Consider the following 26,739-nt stretch of genomic DNA (forward strand, 5'->3'; position numbering starts at 1 on the left):
AAGGCCAAGCGAATGCTAGAGGCATTTAACCGAGGAGAGCTCTCTCGCGACCAGGTAGAGCAGCCACCTTGGTTGTTGCGAGAGACAGTTGAAAAGCTTAGTCTCAAGCCATATGTGCATATTCGCCGGAATGATCGCCACAGGAAGAAGCCATACCCCAGGGAAAGCGTTCATAATCAAAGTGAACGACCAATGGAAACTGCTCCTACACGAAGAGTTTCAATCAATGATAGGTTGTCTTACGCGTCTACTGACGGCAGAGCAACAAACAAACAACACGCACGGGGTGTTTCTATTCAACAGAAACAACAACAAAGTAGTGTTGGTCGACCTACGCAATCTAAATGGGTACCTAAAAGGTCTGTAAGTAGGCCAGGCCATCAAGAACCAGTCCCAGAAGGAACCAAGCCGCAGTTTGAATGGAAACTGAAGATCAAAGAACCAGAACTAGTGGTTCCAACAGTGCAAAAGTCAACTTTGGTGGTTCTAGAGGAAGTTGAGTCTGCGGCAGTAGTTATTCCTCCCAAGGCTCCTCAGGAGCAATCGCTAACGGAGTATCTCAGGAGTAAGTTCCCCTCGCGAACGCCAACTGGGGCCATGTCGGATGACGATATGGAGGAAGCAGGCGATAATGAACAAGGGTTAGAGTTTTCTGATCCGGAGGACGACTTGGAACAAGGGTATGATGACGAGATAATCGCTACCCCAGATTGCAACATGTTTAACCTCTGTCATGGAGATACCTTGGAGGAAGGAAAACCGAAGCTAGACAGAGCTCCTTGTTGCAACATGGTGTTCACTTTGCCCTCGAAGTATGCTCTTTCACGGCCAATGCCATCTCATCTATTCATTGGAGGTGAGGCGCAGGCCCAGGAGGTGGGTACAGTCGCAGAGTTATCATCTGCAGAGGTGCCAACTGTTGAGAAGGACTCGAGGAAAGAGGGAGCTGATAGTTCGCATACGATGACAAAGCTCCAGAGATTTTTATGATGTTCACAAAGCCTACCGCAACCATGACTCAGCACATTAAACCTCTATACATATCAGCTGAGATGGAGGGTAAGAGAGTGAACAAAATCCTTGCGACGGCGGTGCAGCAGTTAGTATCGTTACAGTGAAAACAATCGAAGCACTTGGCATCGCGAAGGAAAAGGTTCTAAGTAGCAATCTCAAGGTCAGGAGTTTTACTGGCAACTTAACTAAGACCTTGGGAGTTTTGATCCTCAAAGTCAAAATAGGACATTCTGAGCTGTTTCAGACATTTTTCGTTACGGATTACAACGCTCCATACAGCATCATATTGGGTAGGGATTGGATACATCAAGCCTACTGCATCCCTTCTACTCTACACCAAGAGATGTTGATGTGGGATACCGCAACTGACAAGGCAGAACTAGTAAGAGCTGATGATCAACCATACTCAGTCGCTTCCTGTATCCTGGATGCAGAGTATTATTATGGTGGCATGAGGCCTTTGGGAGTTACCGGGATCGATATTAAGGGTCGTCCAGTTGGGGTGACTTCTACAGAATTGACACGATGGGATCTAGTACAGGTTAAGACAGACATAAATAGACCTGGCTTCATCATGAAAGCCAAAAGTAATCATCCATGACTACATCACTGGCCAAGGAGCAAGAGCATGCCTATGTGTCCTTTCTCCAACGTTTATCTATTTACAGAGAGGAACATAAGGCTTTGGGGGAAGTGGCACTAGTTGAATGCATTGAGGATGATTTGACTGAAATTCAAGCAGTGGAGGAGTTCATTCAACCAGCACCAACAGCTTTGGATGATACTCCACCGAAAGTAAAAGATCAAGTGGAGAAGATCAATCTTGGGACTACAGAAGAGCCCATGGAGGTTGGAATAAGTAAACACCTGGATGAGGAACTGAGACAACGTTTGGTGGAGTTGTTGCATGAGTTCCGCGATTGCTTTGCTGAAAAATTTGAGGATATGCCGGGTTTGTCACCAGAGTTGGTTTACCATCGCTTGCCCATCATGGAGGGGTACAAGCCTGTACAACAAAGTCCACGACGAATGAGTGCAGACACAGCAGTAACAGTCAAGAAAGAGGTTCAGAACATGTTCCAAGCCGGTATTATCCGACCAGCCAAATATTCTCAGTGGTTGTCAAACATAGTACCGGTACGGAAGAAAAATGGCAAGATTCGCGTGTGTGTGGACTACAGGAACCTGAATACTGCGACACCAAAGGATGTCTATCCCATGCCCGTGGCAGATATGTTGGTCGATGCGGTCGCGGGGCATGAACTATTATCTTTTATGGATGGTATAGCTGGTTACCATCAGATTCCTGTTTATGAACCGGATAGGCACAAAACAGCATTTCGATGTCCAGGGTTCACTGGAGTGTTTGAATATAACAATATGCCGTTTGGTTTGACCAATGCGGGGGCTACATACCAGCGAGCAATGAACCTGATTTTTCATGATGTACTGGGGGGCATTCTCGAAGTCTATATCGATGACGTGGTGGTCAAGTCTAAGAAGAAAGAAGATCACATCGAGAATTTGCGGACAGTGTTCACGGGATGAGAAAGCACAAGCTCAGGATGAACCCGGCTAAATGCATTTTCGGGGTTCGAGCATGAGACTTCTTGGGTTTCATAGTGCATGAAAGAGGTATTGGGTTGCGGAAGATAAGGCGAAAGCAGTTTTAGACACGCCGGCACCAAGGAACAAGAAGGAACTTCAGAGTTTGCTTGGGAAAATAAACTTCCTTCGACGCTTTATTTCTAATTCCCCTGGCAAAACCGCAATCTTCTTTCATTTGCTGAAGCTTAAAGCAGATCAAGAGTTTCAGTGGAGACCTGCGCAACAGGCAGCTTTTGACAAAATCAAGGAATACCTTACTCATCCACATGTTCTTAGACCCCCGTTGATAGGAGCACTTTGTGCGACGTTCTTAACATGTTTTTACCTCAATTTGTACTTTGCTTAGCCCTTATTGTTGTACTATTAAGTCATTGAGTCGTAGTAAGAGTCTTGAGCGGTATTGGATGCATTTTTGTGCTTACATGAGTTAAAACGCATAATTGGTTTAGAGTCCTAGTTTGACTAGGAATCCTTGTTAGGTTTTGAAACTAATTATCTCTTACTTATGATTTTATTTTCTTATTTTCAGATTGGATTGAAGAGATAATTAAAGAAAAAAAGATGAAGCCAAGTCATGCAACAATTAAATAGAAAATGATCATTAAAGGCATAAAACATGGCATGTTTTAGGGAATAAAACATGGCATGTTTTAGGGAATAAAACTTTCCATGTTTTAAGGGATTAAAGCATGACATTATTATAGGAAGAAAGAAGCAATTTCAAACCCTCCATCTTTCCTCTATATATACATGGCTTCACCTCTCAAATATCATCACTTCTCATTAGCATTCAAGAGCCAAAACTCTACCAAAACACCACCATAAATTTCCCTCACAAATTAGCCAAGCCGTCCACCCTAAAACTATCATCATCTCCACCGAGTTTCACTATTGAAGACACACCTCCAAGGTTCCTACAACGTGTGATTCTCGCAACTCATCTCCATGGCTTCGTCTATTTGTGTTAATCTACAATTCTTTGTCTATGAAGATTGTAAGTTGTTATTTATGTGGAAATATTGGTTTTGTATTTATTTTAGAATTTTCAGATTGTTTTATTGGATTTTTGGATCTTTGCCGAATTGATGGTTTTCTATAATTAATGAGTTTGTATTTCTATTGTTGTGTTATAATCATCTTTCTCATACTTTTAGATAATTTTCAGATATGTGCATATGAATTTAGTGCTTGGATGCATTCCTTAAGATTGTGTTTGAGTGCTAGATTCATCAACCATATTGACACAAATCGAATCATGCCCTAAGTAGGTTCGATTTGTGTTGATTAAAAGTGGTAAAAATTCTGGAAATTTGCATGTGAAACCATGGTGGGTGACGCCATACATGAAACATGTCTCCAACAAAGATTTGGTGCTTAAATGTAATCTTGTTTGATTTCTACTCTAAATGTTATTGAATTCGATTGCATGCAAATTTAGATTAGGCCCTAAGTCAATCTAAATGTTAATTGAAATCTTGCACGATTAGATGATCCCCTAAGGCTCTAATTGTATTGGTGTCTAAAAAGTATGTAATTGGTTGAACTAGAATGCATGATAGGTTCGAACTTGTAATTATGTGGTGTAATAGTAAATTTGGTTTAAGTTTGTTAAAGAGAAGTCGATCATGTAAATAATAATTTAGGTTTTATTTTAGTAGTTAATAATCAATCTCAAACCCCCCATTATTTGTTAACACTAAAAGTTTAGAGTTCCCTTCAATTCCCCGGAAAGAACGATCCCTGCTTATTCTATACTAACGATGATGTTTTACAGGGTTTATTATAGACGTTTTAACAAAACGCTCTATCACCCATGGCCGGGAATACCGTTGAAGCTATACATCTCAGCATCCCCTTACTCCATTGCAGGAGTCCTGGCACAAGATGGTGATGGAGAGGGAGGCAAGAAGGTTGAGCATGCGGTTTATTACTTCAGCCGAACCTTGTTAGACGCTGAAACTAGATACTCGCCAATTGAGAGGTTATGTTTAGCTTTGTACTTCGCAGGTACTAAGCTCCGCCATTACATGTTGTCCTTCACTACAGTGGTGGTGGCGCAGAGTGATTTAGTAAAGTGTATGCTTACCAAACCTATGCTTAGGGGTCGGATTGGTAAGTGGATCTTGGCGTTATCAGAGTTTTCTTTACAATATACACCCTTAAAGGCGCTCACAGGACAGGCAGTGTCCGACTTCTTGTTGCATCATCCTATTATGGAGGACATTGACGACCAGAACGTGGTTTTTTCCTTTGTTCACACTCAGCCTTGGGTTCTGTACTTCGATGGTATCAGCACTGATCATTTGTCCGGAGTGGGTGTTGCATTGGTTAATCCTTCTGGCGTCAGATATTGTTACTCTTTTCAGCTAGAATGGAAGTGCACTAACAATTAGGCAGAATATGAGACCATCATCATTGGCTTGGAGTTGTTGCTTGATCTGGAGGTCACCGAGGTAGAGGTATTAGGTGATTCCCTTCTAGTCATTAATCAGTTCAAGGGGGTCTACAAGTGCAACAACTTTACGTTACTCCCTTTTTGGGAACGAGCATCGGAATTATTAGACCAATTTGTAGATGTGGTGCTTGACTATATTCCTCGCGAACGAAATTTCGCTGCCAATGAACTCGCACAGTTAGCTACGGGCATTTGCTTGGCGGATGGCGTTAGCGAAAGGATTTTGAAGGTTCAGAGATGCACATTACCTTCCTTTATGGCAAGGAAAGAGGTTAACAATGAATGGTTGGTAGCTGTTATCGACACTATTGATGAAGATTGGCGGCAGCCGATCATCCAATACCTCACTTATCCTTCTGCACCGGTGGACAAGAGGGTTAGATATTTTGCTACTAACTACGTCCTTCGAGGCGGTGAGCTATTGCGCAGAGTAGAAGATGGTTTGTTCCTGCGATGCATCTACGGGGCTGAGGCTAAGAGGTGCTTGCGAGAGGTTCACTGTGGCACTTGTGGTTCTCACCAAGCTGGTCCAAAGATGCGGTGGCTCATTAGCCGGTATAGTTTTTATTGGCCAACCATGCTCAAGGATTGCATCAGCTTTGCACAGGGTTACATCGAGTGTCAAATGCATGTGCCTGACGTTCCTATGCAACCAATCATTAAACCTTGGCCGGGTCGCGACTGGGCTTTAGACTTTATTGGGGAGATTCATCACAATTCTTCCTTACAGCACAAGCACATTCTACTAGCTACAGATTTCTTCACCAAGTGGGTCGAGGCCATACCAGTCAAGACCACGTCTTCAGAGGTGATCACGGACTTCATCTTCAAGTATATTATCACCAGGTATGGAATTCCAGAGTGTTTGGTTGCAGATAGGGGGCCAGGTTTTATGGCTGAGAGGACCCAGAAGTTCTTAGCTGGCTATGAGATAAAGTTTATGCATTCTAGTCCTTATTATGCCCAAGCGAATGGCCAGGCAGAGGCTAGCAACCGCGTCATTATGTCTATACTCAAACACATGCTGGATGCCAATCCGCGTCATTACTCAGAGCGATCGCGAACTCAGGAAATTTTCTCGACTCACGGACATTACTGCTGGTCGCGACCGTTCTTATCGGTGCGTTCGCGAGCCCGAAATTTGTTTTTGAAACTGTCGAGTTTCTGAAATTTTATGAGTTTTTTAATCATGCTCCGGCCTTTTTGTAATACATTGGACCAATATTTGTGGTCCAGAATTGGTTGTAACTTTAGATTACGCAGCAATAAAACAGTGCAAGTGTTTTTATGAAACAAACTGTATTTTATTCATATGGCTTTGTGGCCAGAAACTTCATACAAGATCTATACTATTACAGGTGAGCTTTAACAAGCTCTGATACCATCTGTGTTAGGTGGAAAGGTCTTCGCGATGCATCCTATTCATCCCACCACCGCGAGAAACTTGAGATTAAACTGCACCAGTTGAGGCCCGATTGGCACCAGCTTGGTGCCAAACATAAGTTCCAATTGGAAAACTGGTGGTAGCATGAGGGATCATGAGCCTTGATTTTTAGCATTCGCCTGATGTTCCTTCAAAAAAGGGAGATTGGAGAATATTACACATGGGAGGTACAACAGCTGGCGTAGCGTATCAAAAGAGATACGTGACGAGCATGCTGTACCTATTGGCTCTGGTCCTGAATTTGGCAGCATGCTTCCCGATGCTCGGCGACTAAACAAGGCTAAATAGGCCGCGGGAAGGGCTGCCTTTTCCTCTCTCACTTGTAATCCTTCACTAGGAATAACCCTTAATGCAGGGCAGATCCCCGGTGTTGAACTACAAAGAAGGGAGGATGTGAGGGTGGAATAAGACTCCCACCTCACATTTGAGGGTAGAATAAGGCTCTCACAAATTGCTATTAAGTTTGCAAATCTGGGGGATGAAATTTAAGAAACCTAAGGGGTTTTGACGGAGGAAATGGAATTGACCTGGTTGGAGGCTGCGGAAGAGAGCGTGGTGTGTTCTTTCCTTAGGGTTTCGTTTTATAGCAGAGGAAATGTGGATTCAAGGGTTAAGATTAGCGATACGGATTTGGAGATCATACCCGAGATTTATTGCAGCAATAATGGTCAACCCGAAACGGTTTATGCGTTTTCAGTATTGATTGCTCCTGTTTACGAGGGTTTGTATGCAAACTTACACGGTGATGAGTTGAGTTGGGCTCTGGTCGTGGGCCTGTAGTTGGGTTTTGACGAGTCAAGGAGATGCGAGTAGGAGAAGCAGACAGAGATCAGTTGCAATTCTTACTATTAAAATGCGCTGATATTCAAGTTACATTTTGTGCCCAACAAGGCGAATATCTAAGAGAAGCTTTCCAGTGTCGTTAGCTTTGTCGCATATCAGCTTATTGAGCCTCCTTTCTTCAGCCTCAGAAGCCGCCAGTTGCCTTTTGCGCTCTTGTATTTGGGGCACAATACTTTTTATCTCTTCCTCCACAGCCTTGAGCTCTCTAGCTTGTTCAGCTTCAAGCTCCGCTAGTTGTTGCCGCAATGCACTGATCTGTTGCGCACGGCTGGTCTTGGCATGATGGAGCTTGGTCTTAAGTTGAGCAGGGCGTTGCGTGATAAATTTTCTGGCATCAGCATTGTGTTGTGACAGATTCTGAGATTGGTTCCTCAAGGTGCGGCATTCTGCTATGAGGCCCAGCATGGTGTTCAGTGCCTGTTCAGCATTCGCGACTAGGCTGGGATCAGGTGAGTTTAGCTTAAGGTAGCGAAGGGCATCTTTTACCTTAGCCAGACGAGCTGGATCAGTCAGGTCTTCAGAAGACAGTTCCGCAAGTTGTGCCCGGGCGTGGACAAGTTTTTGAGATTCTAGAGACATTAAGGGGCTGGCCGGACCCAGCATATCATCTAGAAGAGCTTCCAAAGAGGGACTAGGATAATTCCCGGATGGATCAACAGCGGGTGTAGGTCTAGAGGTTCCAACAGTGGTCACAATGGGCAGGTTGGAAGTAGTCGCGATAGCCACAACCTACAGAGAGTAAAGAACAATTAATAAAATAGTAAAGTGTTTACAAAGAGGAGCAAAAACGTAGAAACCAGGAAGTAGTTAAGGGTGTTACCCCATCAGAATGGGAAGAGGGAGTATCGTTTCCTGGAAGAGGTTGCGGTGTAACATTAGGGCTTCCTGGGGACGCAGTCGCGAAGGGATGCTCCACATCTTCATCTTCTTGATGAGAGCTGGTCACACCTTCTTCATCTCCTACCTCATTCTCCAGAATTTGAGTTGAAGAGGAGTGGGAGAGTACCGCCGCGGGGATGATTGACATTTACGACTCCAAGGTTTGAGTGCTCGCCACCATAATAGGGGGAGTGGCTTGAATGGGTTCTTGGTTCTCGGCCACAGTTGGTTGGATAGCAGTCGCGATTTCTATGGTAGGTGATTGAGCACCAACGTGGACCTGTGTTAAAGACCATGAAGGATATCAACAATCCACAAACGATCAACATAGGTTAAAAGAAGCTACATCTCAGCAAACAACAAAGTGTTGCTTTGGGGGGCAATAGCGTGTTTGACTACTTACGGCGTCTTCCATCGTTATGGCTGCAGCGTGAGGGGTAGACAGAGGTGGTGAAGTTAGGTCCTCGCGAACCTACAAATCATATAAGAATCAGTCAGAGTGGTTCATAGATGTATCGCCAGTTGGAACAAATAGAGTGTTCTTTTTACCTCAATTGTTGTCTCTGGGTTGCTAGGCCTAGTCACTGGTTCAGGGTTGACCTGGTTGGGTGTTTCCCGCGGTGTTGCAGCAATCGCGAGCGGGGCAGAGGTGCCTGGGGCAGCTATTCTTCTCCGCTGGGTCAGCTGAAGGTCACAGATATGGGTTAGTGACGAACGTTTAACACCTTGTAAGAAAACCATAATAGGGGTGAGGACTTACAGGATTGAAGTCTATGGCATCAGGATCATCCTTGTCGTTATCAGGGTTAGAGGTTGTTCTCCCTCGTTTATGGCCTTGAGAGGAGGAAGCACCAGCTGTGTTCTCGAAAACCTGCAACATGAACCAGTTAGTGGTTTGTAATCAGTGTTGGAACAAGAACTATAGGAGTTCGAAGAGGCGTTAGGATTTTACCCTTGAAGGAACGAGTCTGACAGCGTTTGGAATAGTTGTTCGCAGCAACTCCTCATCCCCAGGAACCTCAGGGTTCTCCTGCAAGTATCTCCTAAGCCCCGTCTGGAAGATGTATTGAAAAATGACTCGCGAGCGTTTCTCCCACTGGCCAGAGTTGATCCTCTTCCACCATTGAGGATAAGCTTTGTCGACGCGAAAGCAGTGAATGATACTCCCACTTGCTAGTACATGAAGGGGAATGGGTTGCAACTGAGATGAGGGCTGGTGCCCAGGATTGGTGTCGGTAACGGGGACCAAGGGGCGTTGCCAGGAGGAAAACAGGTTCAGACTCTCAATTAGAGGGAATGGAACCATTTGAATCATTCCTAACTGCCTCGCGAATAGATGGGGGGCATAGAGTTCTACTCCGTTGCAGGGATGTCGGGGTAAGTCCGCCATTGATACAGCCTGTTCAAACAAATGCCGACTGTCTTCATCATAGCGTTTGAGGGTTAAGAAGCAGCCTCGGATGGCATTAGGGTGAGTGCGGTCTAGGAGCAGTTGCGCAGAGTCAAGAACTGAGGCATCCAGGGTGTAGAAATACTCGAAGCATGCTGCGTAGCGAAGAGAAAAGTTGGGCTCCAAGCCAACAAATGCTTTTCCCAATACTTATGTGAGACAGAAGTCCTTTGCGTTTTCATTTCGCAGTTGTACAAAGTAAACCTGGATCCAGAGGTCTAGAATCCACATAGGCCTTGAAAGCTTATGATAATTGAGGGGTTCCAGGGTAAGCGCACGCAACATACGGTAGAGTTCTGCCAGAACTATTTGCGCTAGACCCACAATGTGGCCATTGTAGAGAAGGGTCGCGAGCTGCAGGTGGTGCCCATTCATCTTCTTAGAATTGGAGCAGAACAGGAACTTGGTTAGCCAAAATTCCAAGAAGGCGATTCCAGCATTGGCAGTATGGTTGCGATCAAAACTGGAAACCCAGGAGCCATACGACTGATAGATACCAACGTTGCGAGTGGCGGTGACCGAGCACTCAGCATAAATATAATCCTGATCTCTATAGGGCCTGGTGCCAACTGGAAGACCTACGATACCATATATGTCTAGCAAAGATATACCCATTCGACCAAATTGAAAGTCGAAGGTATTACTTGCGGAATTCCAGAAACAAGCAGCAGTCATGATGGCACATCTGTTGCCTCCAACTTGAGTCAGTTTGAAGGAAAGGTCGATACTTTCCAAGATTCTTGCCGCGTGCCAAATGTCGCGATCGATCAGGCGGCGACCTTCATACCATATCTGCATGGCTTCAGAAACTTTGGGCCATGCTCCGACAGGGGTATTGTGATGACTGTGCACTTGCCATCCCCTGAAGGTGGTCGGGGTGTTCCTAAAAGCAAGTGGAGGAGTTCGCGAGTGGTGGTGGTAGTCGGCGTCGATGTGCTCTGGGATTCCAACAAGAGATGGGCCCAAGTACATAGTGTTGTCATCAATCGCTCCGATGGTGGTGCGATTGGTGGGTTCGTTGTTTGGATAATCGCGAAGTGGTCTTGCACCTGCTTGGGCATCACGTTGGTTGGGTTTTGGGGCCATTGTTGTCAGAGAGTAAGACTTTCAAAAGAGGGCTTTCTGGATTTTCTGATGATAAAGCAATCGGGTTGGATGGATTCGTTGGGTTCGTCAACGCGATTTATATAGGAACTGAAGGGGTTTTTGAAATTGAAACTGACAGGTTCAGGGAAGAGTCGCGTTTGCTCGATTGGAACTGGTTTGAGTTTCTGAGACAGTAAGTGTTTCTCGCATACTTCTGCTCGAAAGGTTGTAGTGGTTTGGGGTGAAGGCGCGCGTCAGTTGGTAACGGGGGAACATAAAGCGTTTCAGATTATTTTTTAAAAGATAACAGTTTGGGGTTTTCTTCTAACCCTTTTCAATTTCGCGGGGTCTTCAATTTCAAGGCCTGGGGGGCAATGTTTGGGCCTAAAATAATACTCCGGTCTTATCTAGACTACTTAGGCTCGTGGACCGGATATTTGGGGAAAGTATATCACAAAGCAAGATTACCTGCCGTATTGGAATAGATTTAGGGGACTGTCGCGGTATAGAATCAGAGTTGATGAAGGAAGGTGAATCTAAATCAACTAGGAGGTTCTGAAGACTTGATTCACAAGAAAGAACAAGTTGTGTTCTCTATATAAAGGGGTTGAATGCACAGAATAACACACGCAACGTCAAACAAACTATCGCGCAACCGCATAGTCAAAATCTCCTAACGGAGTAAAAGTGCAATTCGCTTCGGCAACCAAGTCTCCTATCGGAGCGGAGCTACCCAGATGCACGCCTCGCGCTGCATGTAGCAATAAGTCCGATTAACTTCGGCAATTCGAGTCAAGTCCATCGAGTCGCTAGCCTAGCTTCTAGCAAACCCAAAAGTCTGCACTAGTCAGCAAATTCCATTCGCGAGAGAGTTCTGCTATTAACGACACAATATAAGCTCTGCTTTTCCCCAAGCGGTCAAAAGTAAGATCGGTCATCTACTTGAGGTGGAGTGAAATGTACCTAGTAACTCCGGTTGTGTATAGGTCATTCGAACTTCAGCGGTTTATCAGCAACTGCGGAGCAATCGTTTGAGAAGAAGAGAGTTCGTGGAGCGCGGTCATTGTTAAACAAAGCAACAGTTGTACCTAACTCAAAGGTACTGGCACGCCAACAACAACAGAGAACGAAGGGTCGAACCGTCTAGGATTCGACACCGGGGCTTGCTGTTTGTTCTCTGAGGAAGATTCGTTTTCCCAGCTCGAACAGTCCCATTGGTAAAGGCATAGTATCAATGCTTAGTTGTGTATTTATTTGCCAAAAGATAATTAGTGGTTTACTTGTGTGTTTGATGAACTGTTAATAAAAAGTTGATTTAATAGTTGGAGCGAGCATATAGTTTTGAGCTTAGAAGCTTGTTTCAAACTGAAGTTAAGATTGAGATTAAGTTTTTATTATTATTATTTTTTCAGATTGGAGCAACTGGCAGGGGACAATTGGTAACTTCATGATGTATTATGTCAAGAAGAAAACTAGTCAAAATAATTTTTGGTTTCAAATTATGGTGTTCCAATGAAGGTTACAAATTCAGAGAAGAGGAAGAAACCTATAATATTGTAGCCGCAAACTTAGAACAAATTTATCCATTTATAACATGTTTAGGTGATATTGTTTAAGTTTAGGTTACGCAGTTAAGTCAACATTAACACTCTTAGAACCAATTTTAACCATTTACATTCGGTCATGTATTGACAGGCCATTCAAAAGATCACTCAACAAAGCCAGAAATTGTTCCCGTTCTTTCACAATGAAAATGAATAAGAAGAAAAAGAATACATTTTACCTCGCGATCAAGAGTCTTCAACAGGTTCGTAATGTATATTCTAATCTATCTTGAGTTAGGGAAAGATTAATAACGAGTAAGATCACATCAGTAACCAATTATAGTGGGTACCTTTAGCCTTATTAGTCAAGAAACAGTACAAACACAAGGTCATCGAGTAGTGGCCAAGACTTGGAAAGTGGCAAAAACAAATGCCCATGATTGCCTACATGGCTCATAAGTATGGCCACCGACATTGGCTTTCTTAGTTTTTGATTAAATTGAGGGGCAGGCGTAATTAAGTAGAGAATTAGATTTTTCTTACAAAAACGTGATAAAGACGGATCACTGATGACGGATGAGAAAAGATTTTCATAGAAGAACACATCATTTAATAGTAGAATTGCATACTTTGAGTAAAGGGTTGTGACTTGTGATTGCCATGAGAAATTGATAATAGTTCGACCATATTTCATGCCCGTGCAGAAGTTAAGTTTCAGAAGCTTATGGCACCCATTTCTCACTTTAACAGCTAAAGTGAGGTCAGTGAGGTAGACATGCCAAGACTTCTAATTTGTCTAGTGCATAATTTGATTGCTAACCTCACTTTAAGATCGTATTAAAGTCATGAAATCCCACGAAATAGACAATTGGGCGGTTGCGCGTGCATTATGTGTCTGTCTAATCAGTCTAATGACTCTAATCTATGTGTCTACTGTCTAAGCATGTTTATAAACAGTTGCCATTAGTTGTCATTCGTAGATACTTTGATTATAAACATTATATAGCCAATAATTAGGAGATCAAACTTGGATTTGTGGAATCAGAAATGAGGGATGAGACAGGCAGGTGCTGCCTGCAGCTTCACCGCTGCGAAGAGGCCCACAGGGTTTCTCACTTTCTCAGTCCGGCAAAAATAAGTTTGTTCTTGGCGACCTCGCTCTTGAAGAGCAACGATTATAGAGTTACCTGCACCAGTGCCCTTTGTAGGCTGATGGTGAAGGCATCAATTTTTCTGTACAAGAGACCATGTACATTGTACAATACACAACTTTGTGTATATGCAACAGCAATATGTACTCAAAGCGATAGGTCTGAATCCTTGTGTATATACCATATTGAGCTTCTAAAATGACTGTTGATCACTTTCAAAGAATTACATACTTTTTCAAATGTCGAATGAGAATTGTAAAAGAATTTAACCTATAAAGTTAAAAGTTACATAACATCTTATAAGCCCCGCGGGAAATGTCTGCCGCAACAAAAAAATTCACACAGCTAAGCTCCGGGCTTGAAGAGCTCCATTTAGGCATTCCACAGCAGCATCATAATTCAAGAAGCCCATGAACCAAAACTCATGGTTATCAACTGAGATAACCTGTATGTACTTTTCGGCAGGATTGGATCTGCTTGATGAAGGATTGACTGCTTTCAACTGATGTAGAGGTATAACCACCTATCAATATGGAGATTATAAGGAAACAAGTCAAAGCCAAAATCTGAAACCACAAATAGAAAGAATAAATAGAAATTAATGTCAGTGTAATTTGATAAGCCAAAGAACCCTCTGAGGTAGAATACAATGTCGGTAAATTTATGCAAATAGGGTAATAGAACACATTCAACACAATGCTAATTGAAATTAACGATCAGCATCTAAAGGATGCCAATGTTATTCTCAAAAGTTATTCTTCAAGTATATCAATATGATTGAGGAATGACCAGCGGCCTTGTGCTACATTTCTAACCTATTATCGTCAAGAAGCCCCATCTATGACAGGAAGATAAAGAAGAGTACAGCAAGCTTCATAATCATTATCAATCAAACGTTCAGTCAGCCTACCCATACACTGAAACTTCCAATATGATGTGCAAAGTGGAGATTTACATTTTCCATACCAAAGGAAAAAAAGTATTTCAGAACAAAATTTTCCCAAAGTACTGATTTTAATGCCAAGAGACTCACAAGTAAGCCTGTCCAGAACTTTCAACAAGATTCAGTAGTAATACAAATCACAAATCCAATGAAAATCACAAATCCAATGAAAATCACAAATCCAATGAAAATAACGAATAAGTATACAAAGGACAAAACATCAAACTCGAAGTCCTAGATCCAAAAAGAAAAACAAATTTCAAATTTTCACTTTCACGTATAAATTTAAGAAATTCTTTTTTTCATGCACTTGATCTAGCAAACTGTATGCTCCTCCCTCAAGATTGACACTGGTCTCATCTTTTAAGGAAGAAAAGAAAGTTGATCAAGCACCAAAAATAGCCAGACTGAAGCTGTACAAGCCCATCAAATTTTAACACGAGATTAACCCCATGATGAAAACATGAGGTTGAAAAAGGAAAGAAAACTTGTCATTATTGAGCAGCTCAAAAACTGTTGAGTCTCAACTCTCAACTATATGGTGCATCACTGTATCATTTTAGGCCCCGTTCCTTGTTTGGAAATTAGATTTGTTAATAGTAATCAGAATAGTACCACGGACTAAGAGAAAAAAAATTAAAATAATCTTCGAGTATGGGCACAGACTTCACAACCAACTAGTGTCTTGTACTCATGGTTGCTATTTGTTCAACAAATTATGATAAAAAAAAATAACAAACCCAAAATGTATCCTAAAACTAGTTTTTGAGTCACAAAGTTACTTTTTGGCAATGAGTCTGAAAGAGTTGTGTAAACAAAATTCCAATCAATGAACAATCATGCAGTACACAGGAGAAATGAGTATAACACAATCTCTTCTCTTCCCATATATAACACTTGAGATGTAGCAACATATAACATTATCGATCAAACGTTCAGTCAGCCTCCCCAAAAGAAAAATGATAACTATGCATGCCAATATCGCGTGTTGTAGTCCTATCACTGCCAAACTTTATGTACCCTAACTAATAGAAAACGAATAGTAACCATTCAATTGGAAGAAAGATGAATGTGTTGCATATCCTGACTCTTTGACTCGATCAGTTTTTAGTACAATAATAATGCAGGTACAAAATCATGCAATTAGGCATCAGTTGAAGATTCATTGCAATTCCATAGTGGAAATTTATTGAAAACACACAACAGTAAATTCACGAGAAATCTAACCTTATAATAACTCCATTGAGTTTGGTTATCAGCCTGGTAGGATATGGGATTATCACTACAATAAGAAATCTTTGCAGAAGATGCATACAGAACTCCCATAACCGGACCTGCTGACGTAGACAAGTAACACGCAAATGAATTCTGAAGCTGCTCCTCAGGAGTTGTCTCGAAGGTTGATCGAAAGATCTTCTCGTAACCACCTTCCGCTAGAACCTTTGTTCCTTGCGCAATTCTTCCCATCGCAGCATCAGCAAAGCTAGGGCTTGTCTTAACTATTTTAAAACACATAAAAGGAGTCATCAGATGCTTCCTCCAACACAACCATGATATCTTTACCATTATAATGAACAAAATGCATAATGTACGAATGCGAACAGCTTCATTTCATATATAGACCAATCTTTTGCACAGGAAGTGATCAAATAATCCTAACTCTGCGAAATCGATTAACCAGTGGCCAATCATTCTATCTAAGGCAAACACCCTTCAATACGAGAAATGAAAGAAAAGCACGCCGGAACTCACAGTGCTGCCACGTGTTTCCGGCGAGATCCTCAGCCTTCTTGGTGGCTTCCCCCACCGCACTTCTCCATCTCCCGAATACACTCCGTACAGTGTCCACCGAATCTGATCAAAACCAATACTCATAAATACGTACACGTACGCCAAAAATATACGAACGCCAAATACGTAGACGCATACCTTTCAACGAGAAAGCGGGGGTCAACGCCGGAGACTGACCGGAGAAAGCGCCGGATCGCTGGTACGAATCGGAGGAGGCGTAGCTGGTATTGTTGGAGCTGGACTGCGTGACGAGCTCGGGGCTCCAGTGGACCGATCTCTTGGCGGCCGGATCCGGCTGAGGCTGCGGCGGAGACTCCGACGGCTCCATGAAGAAGCTGGCCCAGTTTTTGTCCCCGTTCTGCGCATCGGCGGCGGGCTTGGGATTCGGGTCCTGAGTCTTGCTCGGAAGCTGCGGCTTGTCGGTGATCTTGGGGGAGTCCATGTGGTGGTGGCGGCGCGTGGCCTTTAGGTTAGTTTTGGGGGGTTGTGGTGAATTGGAGTGAGGGAAATTGGAGAGGGGTGGAAGAGAAAGAAGGGAATAGCGAGAAGCGCGGTGGTGGTGGTGCTTTACTTGGCATATGGGGATTCATCTTCATCTCTCTCTTTTCTAGCGTTAATTTTCCCGCTATTAACTGCTTTTGTTTTGGGCCTCGTTTGGGCTTTGGGTCAAACTTTGAATCGGCCCACAATGTGATTTCCCATATAACAATTCAAAGTATGGGTGGGCATAAAAAACGGAAATCCCGATCTCGTCCCGAAATTCATAGGGACGGGATGGGACGGAGGTCTAAAAACGTTCGTCCCGTCCCGATCCCGTCCCGTTTCATAATATTGGGATGAAACGTGGGACGAATAATTTCTATCCCGCTTCGTCATGTCCCACCTTTAATAAAAACTTAAAAATTCTTATATATTTGTATCAAAATGAAACTAATTTATCTTCTTAATAACTCTCAAATTATATCAACTCAAATAATAATGGTAAATTATAATATTTTAAACATAATATGTATTTTTTTGTTAAAATTTCATTATTGAATGTTACTTTATTAATGAAAAAGTAAAAACATAGGTTTTTATTTAACTTCATATGAAGGTGTGATTTGTCTTGATCTCATCCCGTCCCAACCGAGATTAATCCCGAGTGTGATGCATTATTAAAAATCATCGTCCCGTCCCGATTCAAAATAATGGGACGGGACGTGGGATGAGCCCCGTCCCGTTCCATTCCGTCCCATGCCCACCCCTAATTCAAAGCTTGAGAACCGAGAGGGAGTGAAAGGATCTTTTATAAAATTTGTTTTCCTAGGGACAGTGCAGGGTAGGATCCGACTGTTCGAGTGGCATATTCCGTCCTTTTTTAGGTGATATATGTCATCCTTACATCGGACTTTTTGTTTGGATGTAGTAAGGATTTGCGCTGCGTATCTCCATTGCATAATTCGATGCATGAAATATAGTGGTTTTAACAAGAATCGATTATTGAATCGACCGCTCTGGTTAATTCTGTCAGTTGACTAACTCATCATAAGAAAATTGTATTTCCGTTTGTTGAATGTTGTGCTCCGATGTAGGTTGCTTAATGGATACGTGAGGCGTTAGCTGCATGAGAACAATCAACTATCATCGAGTTCAGTAGATAATCGATCTGCTTATATAACATAAAATTTGAAAAAGGTCTCGAATTCAATCTCTTAATTTTCCTAGTTAATTTATTTTTGGAAAAGAATAATAGTCACAAAGTAATGGGAAGCTGCTATTCTTTTCTTTCTTGTGTTCACTTGTAAATTCTGCCCAACCACTTGATGAAATCCATATGCCCAAGTTTGTTAATCCAAATGAGCTTTTGTCTTCATCTTTTGAAACGAAAAATTGAACTTTCTTTAAATTATTTTGATCATGACATATGAAAGTGCAATTTAGGAAGCTTTATACACATGCACTTGCTTACTCAATCCTCAACTTTTTCTCCAACTTTATTCTAAACTTTCTCTACTGTATAAATTTTTAGAACAAAATGAGAGAAATAACAAGACACAATTGCCGGTCGCTCTCATTTACAGAGAGACTTATGGATGACGAGTCTTAAATAGAACGACTTGGCATTTGTTCATACACTAAACAAACACTTCTCAAAAAAAGAAAAAAAACAAACACTAAACAAGCATATATTCCATGCATCTATCGAACGATCAGCGGCTCATTCTGTTTCAACAAATTTGGCTATGCAAAAAGCTTAAACATATATATTCAGTTCAATTAACGAATGACTCTCCCATCTGTTACTACAAGTCTTTCGACTCGAATCTTGCTTCAATGAAAAAAAAATTATATACGAAGTTATGAGAAATATCGATACTGTTCCAACTATTAGTATGAAATTTCGGAAAGAAATTGGTCTCCAAATATTTTTGATTAAGAAAGCAGCCATCACCCCATCATACAGTTGCTTTCAATCAGATTGCATTACAGTTAAAGAGAATCAAACAAATTAAATCCTCCAAATCTAGCTAAATCATATATAATTATATCCAATACGGAGGCACGCAGTGTGTCTCTACCATCAACATTTTCTCAGGCTGTCCTTCTGAAAATTGTTGAATGGAAGCAAATCAAATTATAGTACCATAATTTTGTTGAATGGAAGCAAATCAAATTATAGTATATTATGGTATATAATATACTATACCATTAGCCAAAGAACAGGGATTACTGATACGCTATAAACCTAAAGAGAAGAAAACAAAAAGCTTCAATGTATATCTTCTATATACGTACTTTTTTTATTAACTCGATATACATACGCATATTGTTAGAACTAGTTGACAAGAAGAATGCAACTTAGATCTCCGGGTTTTGGCGATGAAGGTAAGCTGTTCTTGTGAGGTCCTATATTGCAGTAATGGACTTATATGCGACTAATTAAAGCTTACCATGCAACTTGGTTATTTCAAAAAAAGAAGATTGTTGAATTCACAACTATACAGATAAATCTATAGAAATATTAGTACTGAAAAAACTTTCTTGAAGCGATAGCATTCTAGCCTGTTAGTTTTAATTTGTGTCACCAGCTACCAGCTAGCTCAGGAAACCTCAGATTCCTTTTCTGTATGATGTGATGAATTGTGTGATTACATTTATTTGTTGGCATTCGGTTGTTGTTTGTGTAAATGTGTAATCGTGGTTGAGCTCGAGGTGATGATTTCTCTAGGCTTTGGTAGATACCGTAGATTATCTGACTAATAGCACTACTGGAGATAAGTGACTTTGATTACTCTGGGACGTCAGGGATGGTGACAAAAGAAACATTCACACTTGACTATCAAGCTTCGTTACACACTTGATTGGAATGAGTTAACGTTATCGGTAACATATATAGCCATATAGGTGACCTAAAGTTTCTTTTGTGTAAGTAGGGTGACCTAAAAGGAGGCCTTCTTTCTAAAAAATAAAATAAAATAATTAAATTAAATTAAAAGGTTTCCCTTGCCTCTGATTGTACATTTCTTTTCGTCTCTTGTACATTCATATTATCACCTCTTAACATTATTTCTTTTTAAGTAACTACTAGGGTTTCAATAATGTAAAAAAAGAAGTCATAATAGCTCATTCCATACCATTATGCCATTCTCCATAAACAGGTAAGAAGTTGTGATAGTCCATAAGTAATATTGAACAATTCATTTTATGTTGAAGGAAAAACGCTAGTGCATTTGTTAAAGTAACTGACAGAATGAGTTAATGACGGTTAACCGACGTAACGGGTCAATCAGTAATTATGTAGTATTAATTATTATTGTATTACTATTTAAATCTATTAATTCTAATTCTATATAAAATGAGATTATCAATGAAATAAAGAGACTAATTCTATTTATTCTAGAACATTTTAATCTATTTACCTCACTTTTTAAGTGAGCCTATATCGAGCATAGTAAGTAGATTAGACCGGATCGAAACCATGTGCTTACCAATACCAAAAAATTATACAGACCATAGTTTAGAACGGTTCTTAGTGGAAGCAGGAGGGGGTACTACTGATTCCAAAATCCCTGTTTAGGAGTCCAATCATGACTAAATGAAAAGGTCAGAGTCTGTCATTGTTTTTGGAGGTTATCGTTTGAAAAGAATATCTCAACCAAAAACCAGTTTGGAATGTTCTCTTGGAAGCGGATTGTATACACCCACGAGTACCAACACCGGCCAATCTCAACCGTACATTCTAACACGTGGATTTGTTCTTTTAGTTGGGCGTTTGTTTCTCGTTAGGTCTTTGTTACTAGGCGAGTGAGAAGGAGAAGAATTGCGTCTCTTTATTCAAGGCGGAGACTGGAGACAAAAGGCAATGACCATTAATGGAGGGATTTAATGGAGAGACCGAGAGACTAACATGAGATAAAAAAAATGTAGAGAGCTGGATGTTGTTGAATGGTGAATCAGTGATTATGGTCTTTTGTGGTTTTGTTGTATGGAGTTGGATGAATGTGAATCATATTATATGATTGATCTGAGTGGTTCTCCTCGTGTTTTTTTCTCACTTTATCCCCTAAAACCCAGTTTTATAGTCTCTTTCCAGATTTGCTTGACGAGTTTCAAATTCAAAAGATGGTTCATAGATTTTCAATTACAAAAGGAGATTTGATTCTCCGATCTCACTATTGATGCATATTGCATTAAATTCATTCCATATTGATCTATCTTTGAAATGGAATTTCTTTGATATTTGGGTTTGAATCCCAAATCGGGTTCGAAGTTTTGGGTTTAAATCTCCAATCGGTTTCTCCATGTTTGATGTTGTAAGAACACAAATTAGCTTATGGTTTTCGGGTTCTGATTTGATCACAGAGAAAGAGACTAAGCAGAGAGGAAGAAGGGCTTCGCGTGGTTTGCTCTGTAGGTGGGTCTGCAAACGACGCGTGATTTGCACGCTCTGTTAGATTTTGACAGTGCCCATACTCTAGCGGTGTGTGGAATAGACTCTCTGTTCTCTTTTATGCTGGCCTATTGGACTATTTCTCAGGAACACAAACAGATCATATATCGATCCCTGATCAATATTCACAGCCATTATCTCGATCTTCTTTTTCAAAAAAAAAAAAAAAAGATAGAACTATCTTCTTACCAACAATCAATCATTGAATCATGTAGTGGTGCACATGAAACCATCTCTTTCGCCAGCTCCTGCCAGCTCCTATGCTCATCATACAAACATGTATTATGTATACATGTGTGCAAGTTACTAATAAACTAAGCATGACACACCAAACAAGTAAAATAAAACCAAATCAATTCCACTAATGTTCCTATTAAACGATCCAATACAACTATCATTAGCTAATTGGTGCTGGTTCATGATAGAATGAGGTGTTACATGAGCGCGTGAAAGCTGGTGAGTCACCGGCCGGATACATCACAACCCCCTCCGGTGATATGTTGACGTTTTCTATTCCCTCTAAAATTAGACTCCATTATCATATTTTATTATTTCACTAAACCTGTTAACAAGGTAGTAGTGTCACAGTTATTTATTTTAATAATTCACGTGCAAGGGAAATTCGGAGTTCAACTCTTGTGATCGTAGAACAATTGTTCTGTGATAATACAAATAAAAATACGTCATATGAGAAAAAATCATTCCCATGACTGATTCAACAGATCATAATGTATTTTGCTATTTTTATGAAGTGTAGAAAAATTATTATACGTACCCGGTACATAGTCTACGTTATTTAATGATATTAATCTATTTTTTACTGTGTTTGTTTTTAACTAGTTACTAGTATCTAAATAATCTTTTTCTTTTTCACCAAATGATGCTTATCACACCATAGAATAATATAATTGGTTGTATACACCACATGACAGTGTCACGTGGTGCTCTAGGTACACATAATAATTACTCATGAAGTGTATACCTACAAGACAGAAAAAAGCGTGTTGAGATATCCAAAACGACGGAAGATGTATAGGAGGTGCTTTGTTAAAAATCTGAACATGCACAACTAATACTTGATTGACTGTTTTCAACTTAGGGTGACAATATTATGCATCGGGTAGGGTATTCACGGGTATTCAACCCTAATGGGGCTGTGTAATGGGTAAAAACAGGGAACGGGTATGAGGATCCCCTATATTCAAAATATGGAATCGGGTAACGGGCGGAGATAGTATTTTGATCCTCATCCTCATCCCCACCAAATAAGAAAAAAAAAATATATATATTATATATGTTTCAATATTATATAATTAATTAATATTGATGTAAATAAAAACTTTTTACAGTTATTATTTTATTTTTAATTAGATTTGTATTGGTTTAAGTTGGACTAATATAAAAAAAAAACTAATTTCATCATGATATCTAGTTTTCATTTTAGATTTTTACGTTTTTCTATACTTCATATAAATTTTTATATGATATAACAAAATATCATTAATGGGTATTAGGACATGTATGAGAAACGGACTCCCAACAGGTATGAGGACAATGAATACTCATTATTTTCTAACAAAAATTAAAACAGGTATATAGACGTAATTAAAATTAAGTATATATATAATATTTCGATTCCATGACCCTACGCCTATTGCCGTCTTTATTCCAACTGCAGCAACGTTTGCGCGTCTAACTCTTCAGCCAATTTTCCATCGAATAGTCAAAGGACGACAATACGACAATTAAAATTTGTAAGCCGATGAAATTTTTTAAGTTCTGTTGGTTGAAAACTTGAAATGAACATTAGAACATGTTAGTTGTTTTCCACTTTTCCATTTGCAACGGTAACCTCATTATTAATAAACTCATCATCTCTCCTCCCCAAAATATCTAATCTCACACAACGGCTAATGACACAGAACTAAACAATACACCTAATGGGGATCTAACAAAAGTGTCTCTTCACCCGAGCAACAGTAATTTCATGCATGTGATGGCATCTTAACTGTGGCTGATAAGACTTATTGTTACGGTCATAATTAGTACTTAATTACAGATGTAGCAGTGAACTCGATCGATCACCCTTTGATTCCAACTAAAACAGAAATATATGTTAAGAATATAAATTTCAATTTTTAATATACGTCTACACCCAAAATAGGATCACCATGCACGAACGCATTTACTCTTTTACAAAATTAGCAATGTGTACCATTTGAAGTACATTTGGTATGATATTTTCATCTATTAAGTCCAAATTGCATCGACACTCATCTAATTGTAGGGATGCTTCATCTATGCTAATAAACAACCACAACAAGCTAGGTGCGCTACACAATTGTTACATTTCCGATCCGAAAACGACATTTGATTTTCAACTAGAACGATTCAACTTTGGGTACAAGTATAAACGCAATACATCCATACCAAAAATATTCAAACTTTATTACTGTACGTAAACGCTTAACGTAATGGCAATGACAGAGCCACATTTAGTCGATACAGTAAATTAAAGAAATCGACAACGACGACGGAAGGTCACATACGAAAACGATTAAAGGGTCATTCCCGTAAACATACACCGACCACTCTTGTAGTTGTTGAAAAAGGGATTGCCACTTCCAGTCTGTCAAATGCTAAGCTCCCCCCTAAATACATATATTATATTTCCAATAAGGTCCCCAACATTTTATATTCCGCCGATTCCGCAAATGCCCCACTCCATGGTCGAAAGAGACATTTCACTCACCATGCATGTGCCAGGTTACCAAAACCCTAATTACCTTAGAAACTCGATTGGACACGCGTCGGATCCTGGACTCTCACGTCTGGTGGTTCCCGCCGTAGGCGATAAGTCTGACCGATTATTCTCACCGCCTCTCGCTGGCTTAATCATCTGTATCAGGCAATTACGTATTAGTTTAAGTTTCTATGCATATGAACATGTAAATTATGTAACAGTGTGTTGGGTATATATATATATAATATATCTATCTGTTCCAGCATTATTGAAAATCCTAAGCATTGTCCCTCCACTTTCTCCCAGCCCTTTTATATTCTCCTCTCCTTTTGAAACCCTCCCTCACTCACTCCCAAACCCTCTTCATCTTCTCTCTGTTTTCTTTCTTCTCTGTTTCAGAACCTCTCCATTTTCAGAAGAAGAGGAAGAAGAAGATGGGTTACCTCAGAATTCAAGTGTTCGTGATCTTGGGTCTGTTGGCCACCTCGTGTTTGGCTCAGTCACCCGCAGCAGCACCCAAGCTCGCACCCACCGCCGCTCCCACCACCTCACCACCCACAGCCACACCGGCCCCGGCACCCACCACCGCCGCACCTGCACCCAGTGTAGTTACACCCTCACCAGCACCCACCTCTCCTACTATTGCAGCCACACCTGAGTCTTCACCAACCTCATCGCCACCTTCACCCATCGCAGCCGCACCAGAGGGACCCGCAGCCGAGCCGGCGTCTGACGTTCCCAGCGGCGCGTACGTTCCACGTGGGTGGGCAGCTGTTGCTGGAACCGCTTTGGTCGGGTGCTTCTTCGCCGTCGTGTTGGCCTAGATTTCGTTCTTTCGTACACGTGGTGGTCGGTCGTCGATCGGATCTGGACTTTGACGGAAGGATGAGATCTATTCACCCTTTTTTTTCATTAATTTGTCGCTGTTTCTTTAATTGATGTTTTAATTTGCTGTTGTTATTTTTGTTCATTCTATATGTTTGAGGTTTGACTTATGGTGGGATTTGAGATGATGATGATTAGTGTTAATTATTTCGGTGATTCATTTGTTTCGGAGAGGAGTCGGACACGAGCACACCCACCATTTGTAGAGTTGAGTCGTCTGATGTAAATCGTATAGTTTGAATAATAAAATAGTTTGCCATTCTTTTTCCTGATGAGCTTCTCAAGTTTTGATGTTGGTTTCGTTCTCCCGTTCTAATCTTTATACTGTGACTTTTGAAGGCTCTAGTTTGAATAAATGAATCATTTTTATTTAGAATGTGACATTGGAAAAAAAAACTCTTTTTCTTTCATCAGAGATACGTAATATTGGAATGTGACACAATAAACTCAGAATGTGACCGAAAATAAGAAGTTCATCAGGTTTAGATCTCGAATATTTTCTCACTTTGAAAAAAAAATCTCCTTTGTTTCAATTGAATTTCCAAAGAGGACAGATTGAAGGGAAAATGTAGCCTTCATTTTCTTCAGTTTGGTACCACTGCTTTTGACAAAGTTTAAAGCATCTGTTCTTTTTTCTCTACATGATAAATATGGTGAATGCAACAACCTAATTTTATATCCGAACTTTCGTTGTTTAGGTAAATGATCAGTGTACAATGTTCACTTTCAATTCCTTGATGTTGACATGGGCAATTTTAGAGTCACCACCACTTTCTGAGTGCTCCATGACACTTTTCTACTTGTGATTCCATGGAAAAATTTTCACCGTCGAGTAATCCCCAGTTAAAAATTGACTTTCTCTCTAAGTAACCATGTGCAAAGAAACCACAATGATACGAACTTAATGCATTTGAAATGATTAATAAACAAATAAACATATGAAATGCACTTGAAATGATTAATGAAAGTATTAAACAACGATTATACACAGGCATATAATTAAATTAACTGTAGAGAATAAAAAAATGTAGATTGTGGAAATTGGAAATTGGCAATTTTACAGTAATTTTTCTTATTATGTGTATTCATAACTAGCAGTACTAGTCTCTCCTCTGTATATGAGTCATGAATTCAACTCACAACACAGCATTATATGAGTTGATTGGGTTCTTTGTTAGATAAGAAAAAGATGTATTAATAACTAATGACGATGCTACAAATAGGCATTTTGTACTTGAATGTGTTGCGCGATGTGATGAAAGCAAAGACGAAGTTAACGAGTACACAATGCGAGGATGCTTCCGTTGTGGTCCTTGTGGACATGGAGATGCTCCTCTGCAATCAAGATTCCTCATTTACGTTTTCCATGGGCCATGAAATTGCTAAGCTTTGTCATCCATTTTCATCGGAATGTTTCTTCGGTGGGTCACTGGAATGAGATGAAATACGCAAACCAGCAGTGGTGGAACTAGAAGCATTTCATTGTGGGGGCTAAATATTAAATTCATAATATATTAATTTTTATAATAAAAATTGCTACAAAAATTCATTATACATAGTATTGTTTTACATAATAAAAGGTAAACTTGTCTATTTTTAAAGCTATATTAACATTCTCCTTTGATATTGTTGAATCCCAATGTAATTTTAGGCAACTAATTATGGTAATTTATTATATTTTTTTTGTTTTACGAGATCATAAAGTTTGCCTTAAATACCTCCTAATTATTAAATAAATTCAAAAGAAACCTATAAATTAATGCGTTTATTAAAATCTTTGTAGGAGCTAGGGCCCCTTCTGACCCTTTTAATAATTCCGCCACTACAAACAAGTTATATGATATGATCGAGCGTCGTGGTTGTTTTAGGATGAAATAATTGTGTATTATTGAATGATATGGGGGCCTATATATAGGCATTACAAAACCACAATCCCGTAGGATTCAGAGTCCTAATCTATTACGGAGATG

General features: G+C 40.4%; 3 protein-coding genes across 3 annotated transcripts; 2 read left to right on the forward strand and 1 right to left on the reverse strand.

Moving 5' to 3' along the window:
* The first annotated feature begins 1,611 nt into the window (after positions 1-1,611).
* On the forward strand, positions 1,612-6,809 carry LOC126801817 (uncharacterized). Its single transcript, XM_050529283.1, has 7 exons — positions 1,612-2,547; positions 2,648-2,890; positions 4,492-4,567; positions 4,630-4,964; positions 5,016-6,082; positions 6,472-6,566; positions 6,661-6,809. Exons 1-7 carry the CDS (start codon positions 1,612-1,614, stop codon positions 6,807-6,809), a joined length of 2,901 nt encoding a protein of 966 aa, XP_050385240.1.
* A 6,824-nt stretch (positions 6,810-13,633) lies between these two features.
* LOC126804997 (GLABRA2 expression modulator) lies at positions 13,634-16,792 on the reverse strand. The gene is made up of 4 exons (XM_050532083.1): positions 16,347-16,792; positions 16,170-16,271; positions 15,645-15,916; positions 13,634-13,997 (listed from the first exon to the last, which is right to left on the reverse strand). The coding sequence occupies exons 1-4, from the start codon at positions 16,648-16,650 to the stop codon at positions 13,812-13,814; spliced, it is 864 nt and encodes a 287-aa protein (XP_050388040.1). The 5' UTR covers positions 16,651-16,792; the 3' UTR covers positions 13,634-13,811.
* Positions 16,793-23,855: 7,063 nt separating this feature from the next.
* LOC126801823 (classical arabinogalactan protein 4-like) lies at positions 23,856-24,708 on the forward strand. The gene is made up of 2 exons (XM_050529289.1): positions 23,856-23,907; positions 24,284-24,708. Exons 1-2 carry the CDS (start codon positions 23,856-23,858, stop codon positions 24,706-24,708), a joined length of 477 nt encoding a protein of 158 aa, XP_050385246.1.
* The last annotated feature ends 2,031 nt before the right edge of the window (positions 24,709-26,739 follow it).

Source organism: Argentina anserina, chromosome 1, assembly GCF_933775445.1.
Source record: "Argentina anserina chromosome 1, drPotAnse1.1, whole genome shotgun sequence".
NCBI classification, from domain to species: domain Eukaryota; kingdom Viridiplantae; phylum Streptophyta; class Magnoliopsida; order Rosales; family Rosaceae; genus Argentina; species Argentina anserina.

Coding starts and splice junctions, on each gene's coding strand:
- LOC126801823 (XM_050529289.1), top strand. CDS start 23,856: ATGCCCCACTCCATGGTCGAAAGAGACATTTCACTCACCATGCATGTG. Junction 23,908..24,283: donor ACTCACCATGCATGTGCCAG/GTTACCAAAACC, acceptor TCTCTGTTTCAG/AACCTCTCCATTTTCAGAAG.
- LOC126801817 (XM_050529283.1), top strand. CDS start 1,612: ATGACTACATCACTGGCCAAGGAGCAAGAGCATGCCTATGTGTCCTTT. Junction 2,548..2,647: donor ACATCGAGAATTTGCGGACA/GTGTTCACGGGA, acceptor AGTGCATGAAAG/AGGTATTGGGTTGCGGAAGA. Junction 4,965..5,015: donor CATTGGTTAATCCTTCTGGC/GTCAGATATTGT, acceptor ACTAACAATTAG/GCAGAATATGAGACCATCAT.
- LOC126804997 (XM_050532083.1), bottom strand. CDS start 16,650: ATGGACTCCCCCAAGATCACCGACAAGCCGCAGCTTCCGAGCAAGACT. Junction 15,917..16,169: donor CGGAAACACGTGGCAGCACT/GTGAGTTCCGGC, acceptor GTTTTAAAATAG/TTAAGACAAGCCCTAGCTTT. Junction 13,998..15,644: donor CTCAATGGAGTTATTATAAG/GTTAGATTTCTC, acceptor CCATATTGATAG/GTGGTTATACCTCTACATCA.